General features: G+C 42.9%; 1 protein-coding gene across 1 annotated transcript in view; it reads right to left on the bottom strand.

Moving 5' to 3' along the window:
• Positions 1 to 3,093: 3,093 nt before the first annotated feature.
• Positions 3,094 to 8,359, bottom strand: part of LOC109969842 (regulating synaptic membrane exocytosis protein 1-like) — a 113,719-nt gene continuing 108,453 nt past the window's right edge. Inside the window, exons 28-32 of the mRNA XM_020617025.1 lie at positions 7,573 to 7,663; positions 6,688 to 6,800; positions 6,374 to 6,475; positions 6,018 to 6,157; positions 3,094 to 5,386 (exon numbers count right to left, since the gene is read on the bottom strand). Of these exons, the coding sequence (XP_020472681.1) occupies positions 5,168 to 5,386; positions 6,018 to 6,157; positions 6,374 to 6,475; positions 6,688 to 6,800; positions 7,573 to 7,663 (665 nt within the window). The 3' untranslated portion in view covers positions 3,094 to 5,167. The remainder of the gene's footprint in view (positions 5,387 to 6,017; positions 6,158 to 6,373; positions 6,476 to 6,687; positions 6,801 to 7,572; positions 7,664 to 8,359) is intronic.

An 8,359-nucleotide genomic window follows, 5' to 3' on the forward strand; every position in this document is an offset into this window, starting at 1 on the left:
CTACAAAATCAGCAAACTCTTTGAAACTAGGGTACTCTTCTGTTTGCCGCAACTGCTTTGTGACATGATGATTCCAGCGGGATGCTACCCAATCAGGAAGTTTTTGCAGCATTTTTTGATTCTCTTCACAATCGTTTAACACTTGAAGCCCTTTGATGTGTGGCATGGCATTACTGCAGGCTGTCAGAAAGTCACTGAATTGTCTCAGTTTAATTGAGTCTCTTGAGCCAATCTTTGGCCAGTTGTTCAGTTTTTCTCAAAATGCACGCTGTACTACAAAGGGATGGCCATAATGAGCATTCAACTCTTCCCATGCTTGGTTGTAGGCATCGTCATCTTTTCTGTAGAAGCTTCCTCCTAATACAGACCCTGCCTCACAACTGATGTATTTTTGTAAGTATAACAACCTGTCAGCTGGGTTTGAGCATCTACGTTCTGTCAAAGCCTTGAAACTTGTACTCCACTCTAGAAACTTAAGCGGATCTCCTGAAAAGACACAGGGCTCAGGTGTCAAAAGTTTGTTGAGGGACATTGTGTCATGTAGGGCTTGTACTAATGATGTTTCAATATTAGTGTAGTTTGTCTGCTCACTGTTGTTCTTACAAGTTTGTTCCCATTTAATTTCTTTCTGAGGTGTTGGAGAACATTTGGCTACCTCACTGGGTGCTATTCTACTGTTGTCACAGGCCTCACCTGAGTCAGCTTCAGAGTATGCTTTAAGCTTTGCAGCCATTACTTGAAGATCTCTTTGATTTTCTAGCCTTTTAGGTTCTTGCTTTTGTGCAGCAAGTTCTTGCCTTTGTGCAGCAATTGCCTCTTCCATTTTCATTTCAACCTCCTTTGCAGCTAACTGTGCAGCACACGCTTTTTTTTGCTGTGACACTTTGCTGTTCTAATGAACAGATTGAGTGATGGCTATGAGCAGTAAGTCTGGAGATTGTGGTCCCAAACACTGACTAGGCGTGCTTTCTGTCAAGCACCATATGAAGTCTTGCATTTTCTGCCTTAGCATCAAACTCCTCTAGTCCCACTTCACTCATGCGCACTTTCATTAAGCTAACTCTAACCTCTCCTTCTCAATATCATCAGTCTGTGATTCCAGTTGTTCCTTTAACCTAGCTAGTTGTACTTGAAAAAACTCAACTTGTTCACTGTTTACATCACCTTGTAAATTTTCTGCATGAACGGACGAGCTGGCCGTGCTGGCGGAGCTGCAGCGGGTGTACAGGAGGATTGGTCCTGCACGCGCTTCACCGGGACTCCAGGATCTGTTGTCTGTGGTGACGGTTCTCCACTGGTCCCCGGGCCGGCTCTGCTGCTGCGTGCAGGCGCACGATGTCTCGGCGGACACAGCACCCGCAGGCCCTAATCCTTATTTCGGGGACCTCGACCATGCCATGCTTCCCTCCCCCTCTCTGCCACCCTCCTACACAAAGAACAATAAAACTCTGGACCCTACCATATGCTAATGCTAGGAATGCGTACACTTCCGCCCCTCCCCCTCTGACCACAGACTGCCCTGTCTGTGATTTGAGTGAGAGCGATATCTGCTCCTAACTTTCTCTGAAATGCTTGTACTGTCTTGTTTTTTGGGTATTCTCGAATTGTTTTTTAAGATTCTTGATTTGTTTTTAAGAGATCCTTGTGGTGTTTGCTGTTTTGAAATGCTTGTACTGCTTCGAGGCCGCCTTCCCCGGTGACCTCTCCATTCCCCTGTCTTGCACCAGGGTCGCCTGCACAGGACATACCAAGACGCCAAGATGCAGACACCCAGCCCCAGAGAAGAAAATCAGTATTTATTGTATGACAAACGGGGGAATACACACACACACACACACACACACAGCGGGTCTCTCAAACGGACGAGAGGGTTGACTAAACAGCTGGAAGAATGGATGTAGTGGTAAAGAAGGAAGCTGTAGAAATCAGGAGAAAAGGTGGCTGAACTGGAGAGGAAGGCACACCACACTGGAGATCAGGAGAGCTGGTAAGTATGCAGGTTATCCAATCACAAAGCAGAGTCAAATCGGTTGTCAGCTTGGTCTCCAATGGTTTGTCTCATTGATATATATTTTCCACAGTCAATGGTTTGTTTCTGCTCCAGGTCCTGAAAGGTGTAGTAGATTTTGAAAATGGAAGATGGTGTTGGCTCTTCTGCTGCACCGGTGAGCAGCAGTAGAAAATCACAATAAAAGTGTAATGTGTGTTTAGGGTATGTATGCAGTGCACAGGTGCCTAGCTGTTATTTTGAGGTAAAGCAGTAGAACAAATGTGTATTTTCGAGTTCAAGTGGGTGACTTTATCTAGCATCAGTCAGAATTTAATGTTAACATAGAACAGCAGTAAAACTCTGCTAACAAGAAGCTTTTCAAGCAAGGCAAGCTGGACGTGTTGCCGCTAATTAGTTCCAAGTGTGGTTAGACGTCAGTCCAGTACACTTTTACTTTGCTTAAGCTTGTTCGCTATAACAATCAGGCTAATGATTAAAGCCTGCTTCTAGGAAATACTGCTACAACCTAACCAGTAACTTATCCCCTGTTTGATCTGATTTTGACTTTGAATGTTATAACAGTGCAAAAACATAAGGTACATGTTAATCATATTTGGATTAGATTTGCATCATTTTCAGCACCATCAAGTTCAGTACTGTCCAAAAGACACACAGACATCCTTCTTGTAGTGGAGTAGTGTAGGTGTACCCATTATTCCAAGGGCATAGGTTTGATCTCAACATTAGCAGGGGCACATCCCCAGCCAAACCCTCCCTTTCAGTTAGTCACATGCTGCTGTCGTCTTGCAGATGTAGCCTCAGGGAGGGCACATCAGAATGATATAATATGACTTCACTCCAAAAATAGTGCGCACAGGTTTGCTCAAATATTGGTAGGGACATGTCCCTACTATTCATGCAAAACTACACCCTTGTTACAAATGTTACAGTGGGAAACTACTGCTGGTCTTTGAGAAAAAGCCTGAAAATGACAAGTGCACTTTGTGCAGTGAAAAATAACCACATTCACCATGTTAAATAAGACTCTGAAGTTACCAGCTTTAAAATAATGTGAGACCACTCTGTTCAAAAAAGCAAGAGTCTTTTTCCACACAGTCTTTTATTTGTAAATAATAAAAATGAACTCTTGAATATAAAACATACACATCAGTAGAGCCACATCTGTTATACAAACAAGAATTGTTGCAGTGAATACTTCATCTTTCATCTAGAATCGTGGTTTGGGAGTGGGGAGCCGTGGGCTGTAAACAATCAGTATTCCTAGAGTAATACTGACAAAGGAAAGGGCGGTTGACCACACTCCAAAGACTTCAACAGAAACATCCTCAAAATATGTCTGCAAAACCATATTTCTCATTGGCTTTAGAAGTCCAGTCCAAACCAATAGTAATAAACAGAGAAAGGGATTTGAAGAGAAGAAATCTTTTTTCCCTCTAATTGGTTCTGCTTATTTTTCTGCAACTGGGACAAAAATAAAGGCATATTAGCACCCTCTAGTGGCTCGGTGCCGCTCAGCAGCTGGAGCACATTAAACGGACGCAAATTCTCCTTGGAAAAACTAGGAATGTTTGTGTGTCAGCAATGTTTTGGATGTTCATAACTTAAGTTCAAGTTGCTCATCCTGATTTGTATGTACAAGGTGTGCGTGTGTGTGTGTACGTGACGGGTGTACAGTCAAATACACTCTTTTTATATTCATATATCTAAATCTTTATAATTTCTGTCAAACGCATAAGGATACTTCATATACATTTAGCTGTTATACACACATTCTCTATCTCTGTCTCTAGCCCCAACTGTCTTAAACTACAGTTTAGACACCTACATCCTCAGATATGCCAGGGGCTCAAATATATTCAGTACTTAAGAACAGCACTGTTGTTGAAAGGGTTCAAAGTAAAAGTGAAAAAAAGGAACTTTTTCAGAGACTTTCTAACATGGATATTTAGACCCAGAGTGGTAGGCATAGCCTGGGCTGAGCTGATCCCCCCCTGTAGGTCTGCTCCTGTGAGGGGGCGGGGATGGCTTGGCTTTTCTCTGTTTGTATTCATATTCAGTACGAGCAAACTGTACAAGAACATGCAACACACAAGCTGGCCTAAAAGTACTGTATGTGGAACTAACACACAGAGTCTAGTCTTTTTTTTTCTCTTTTTGTTTTTTGAGAATTGCTTGTTAATTTGTCTCATCATCAATGTTACAAAAAAGTAGAGAACAGGAAAAAAATAGAAACAAACAGAACAAAAGAAACATGCATGCAGCTTGTGGCCGGGGCAGGTCAGCCCCGAGTCATGCTGCTCCCTCCTACAGGGGGAGTTTGACGAGTTGGTTTCAGAGATTAGGGTTGGGTGAAGGGTGTTCCGGCGAATGTGACCTGACCTTTGTTGTTGGCCTTTGGCGCACTATCGCTCAAAAACCAAACTTACACCTACACAGAGGGAGTCTGCACCTTAAGGTACCGTTCTGAACTCTAGCAAAAAGACAGAAAAAATATTCCAATTTAAAAAAAAGCAAATAGTTAATTTGGCCTGTATTTTCTTTCCTCTTTGTTTAGAAAAAGAGCAAAACCTCTGTTTGTCTCTGTCCAAATAAAGGAGTCAAGCTTTTCTTGTGCTTGCTTTCATTTCTCATAACTAAGCTAAAAATGTGCACGTGCTTGTGCAGGCTCACGTCACCTAAAGACAAACTGCTATGCCTCGATTTCATTTACAATTCACTGTTACCATGGTAGCACAGTAGAGACGACAGCCGGCCTCTATTTGACAGCACAGCTGCATGAAGCTTGCTAAGTTCTAACTGTCACACACTGTTTATACCACTCATCCCTCTGGCCTATGCTCTACTCTGATTGGCTGGAGGGGCTACTGAGTGGCAGACTCTGCTTTGATCTGGTGCTCTGGTAGGAACTGCACAAGAAAGTAACAACAAAAGAAAGGAAGAAACAGTACAGAGAAGTGAAGACAAACTTCCACTGCTGCAGTTCAGAGGAGAAAGCAAAGCTGTGAAAACAAAAAGGTGTCAGGAGGAGGAAGAGGGAAGGTGTGGGATGTGATTGTCAGATTCCAGATAAGCTTTGACTGGCTAGTTCTGTCTCTCCCTCTCTAACTCTCTCTCCCTGTCTCTCCGTCTGGCTAGGGGGTGGTCGCCATCTGGTCACTAGGACCGAACGCCCGGCGGCAGTCCTGAGCTGTCCAATGACGTCTGAGACGCCAGGCGCGTGAGCGGAGCTAATGTAGGGTCCACCAATGAGGATGGAGGAAACAGTTTGTACCAGCCAATCACCGTGCTTGAGAGGTCCAGCTCCTCCAATAGAATCTGTGCTACACCCATGAAACATTTGTGGTCCAATCGTCCATAGTCACCCCATACTATCACCTGGAGGAGGGAATGGTACAAATAGGTTCAAGTGTGCATGGGATTAATCACTTCTTAACACATGATGGCAACCATGGCTTTTAGGCTTCAGTTCAGGCAAATGAACATTCCTAAAACTAATTTTTTTAAAAACACTCAAAGAATCTCAAAGCATTAAGCAGCGCTGAGTGTTTTGTGCAACAAGTCTCAAGTATTTCAAGACAAGTTTTAAACAACCGTCAAGTCATGTGACTCCAAAAAGATCTTAAATCCTTGAAGAGAAAGTCTATCTGATTTTGAAGTCCAGGTCAGTTCTCAAATAAGTTTAAATAAGGTCAAGTCAGGTCTTCAGTTATTCAAGTCCAATGCAAGTGTCACATCATTTGGGCTAAATCAAATCACAAGACAAGTGCAAGTTAAGTCCTGAGTGGTTCCAGAAAAGTAACTTGAGTCTGACTTAAGTCCAAGTCTCAAGTCTACAGCACTGGCATAGAGACAATTACACTATAAAGTGGTCATTTTCTGTTTAACTGTGACTTAAAAGGAATCATAAATATTTTTATGGACATTGAAATTACAGTAAGAGCAAGGGCTTGTCAGTTTGAGATTAAAGTATACCTCACCCTCCCACACCACACACACAGAATATTACCTGAAGCACCTTGCCCTGAGGACTCTCTTCAAAGAGCAGGTGCTGCTGGTAGAGTGGCTCCAGGGTCTTTCGTGCAATCTTAGTTTTCTTTTTGGCTTTACAAGTTCCATTATCCAGCAGGTACACCTTGACATAGGGAGCTGGGGTGGGGGTGGGGGTCAGGAGGATGCAAAATGACAGAAAGAGGGAGGATAGGAAGTGGATGGGTGGGTGGGATTATGAATGATATGGGGAAAGCAGAAAGTAGTGTTTGAGTTTGACATTTAGGTTTGAGACACAAGTGTTGAGTTCAGGTTGCATAATGGTTGAATGTGACTTTTGTCAAAGATTTCCAGATGTGAATAACTGTGTGTCACCTGGGAGAGATTTGGAGCCTGGTTTGGGGGTAAGGCCTCGTGCTCTGATCACCTCCACCTCCAACTGGCCTTTCTTGTCCATCAAACCAATCTGGACATCACCTGTATACACAGGAGACATATGGATCACAAACTTAAAACCTTGTGAACAATGTAGTACATACACTGTTTTTATAGTTAAATAAAAGGTGCTATACTTCTCTAACTTCACATTTAAGGAGACTAATAGAATCCAGTATTTCCTATTTTTTTCTGTATTGCAAATATGGACATGTTGTGTATAAAATGTACAGTAACCCTAAGCTGTCACTCACCCATGGCAGGTGTTGCCAGTGTTTGCCGGCCAACTAGCTGACCAGGACCTAAACCATCCAAAAAGTCACTGAACTGACTGTCGGCACCCAACCGCATCCCTGAGAAGATCAGACTGACACACACAGACACAGATGAAAAGATTCCCTGTCATCACCATGTTATAGCTTCATCCATAATGGTTATCCCTGTGCATAGTGTTTACGGACATGTACTTTATATAGGGCAACTCCACCAACCTGATGACATCAGGGTTATCTTAGCTCAGGCTTGAAATATACAAAGTCTTAATGGAAAATTTGTGTAACACTAAAATTATGGACTGAGTTTCAAATGTCATTCCTGACCCTGGAAGAAGACAAAACAATCTTATTCCATGGTATTTACTGGCTGTAATGATGCTTTTGTAACACACAACGCAATCTTTATTGGCAGAGGGAGTTGGCAGAGTTGCCATAAAACTGTAAATATTTAAATGTACATGTTTTCTCGGGGTTTATGAGGCAGGGAGGGTTTAACATTATGGGAAAGGGAGGATTCTGTGTTTGTGGAGCTTGAGCCATGCTATCAACTACAAGCGTCTACAGCTTTGATTTTTGCTAATCTTTTTTTTTTTATCTGACTCGTGTGAGTTCCTCAACTATATGTAAGTGCACTATGCATGACTGAGCACCCCTCCAATTAAACTACAACTTTATACAAATTGTGTGACACATTGGGTAACATACTTCCTTTATGATGTGCGCTCTAACTTCCATCGGATGTTATCATAATTTAATAATAAACTAAATTTTTGATGCCAGAAAAAGCACAATATCAATATAAATGGATCTATAATAAAACCATGTCCACATCTTGACTGGCTTGTTATGTTGGTGTCTACATACTTCCCCTCAGAGCTGTAGCTGTTCATGCTGCCATCAGTTGACTCTCTGCTGGCCTGCCGATTCGAATGCTGCTGCCGCCGGGCTTGCCCGCCTTCTTACCTGCTGTCGCCTCTGTAGCAAACACAGAAAAGAAGTGTTAAGCCATTTGTCTGTGCCATTTTAACCAAAGCTGTTATCAGTTATCAGGCATCTCATGTCATACCTACCCAGAACTCAAATTGCACCTGTAGTTGTACACATTAGAAATATTATACTGGGTTATGTGCTTTTGGAGGGTGAGCTGAGCCTTCTTCTAGTCATACTGTATATATAAATTCAAGGTAGCAACTTCGACAAGCCTGATAACTATAAGCTGAGATGTATATTCTCTAAACAGGTCACCCCATGCAAACTGGTATCCCATGGTGACCTCAGCAATATCTTAAAAATTCTGATCATATACTTTGCTGTATATGACAAATACATTTACATTTTCAGGGTGCTAGGATAAAGCTTTGAGATAATCAAATATTTTTGTGAAATTAGGGGTAACATTTAATGTTACTTTAGGTAGTGAGGTCACTGTAGGAAGCTCATTCAAAAACAAAACAAAACCACCCAAAAAACAAAGTCCTAGGACATGGGGTGACCCTGTAAAACAGGGAACCAGGCATGAGTCCGCAGAGGCCGCTCGGGAGGGCGACCCCGGTGCCAGGCATGAGCCCGGATGGGCCGCTCGGGAGGGCGACCCCGGTGCCAGGCATGAGCCGGTGGCTGCCGCAGCTGCTGGAGGACCGGCTGGGGCCCG

This window comes from Monopterus albus, unplaced genomic scaffold (assembly GCF_001952655.1).
Source record: "Monopterus albus unplaced genomic scaffold, M_albus_1.0 scaffold183.1, whole genome shotgun sequence".
NCBI classification, from domain to species: domain Eukaryota; kingdom Metazoa; phylum Chordata; class Actinopteri; order Synbranchiformes; family Synbranchidae; genus Monopterus; species Monopterus albus.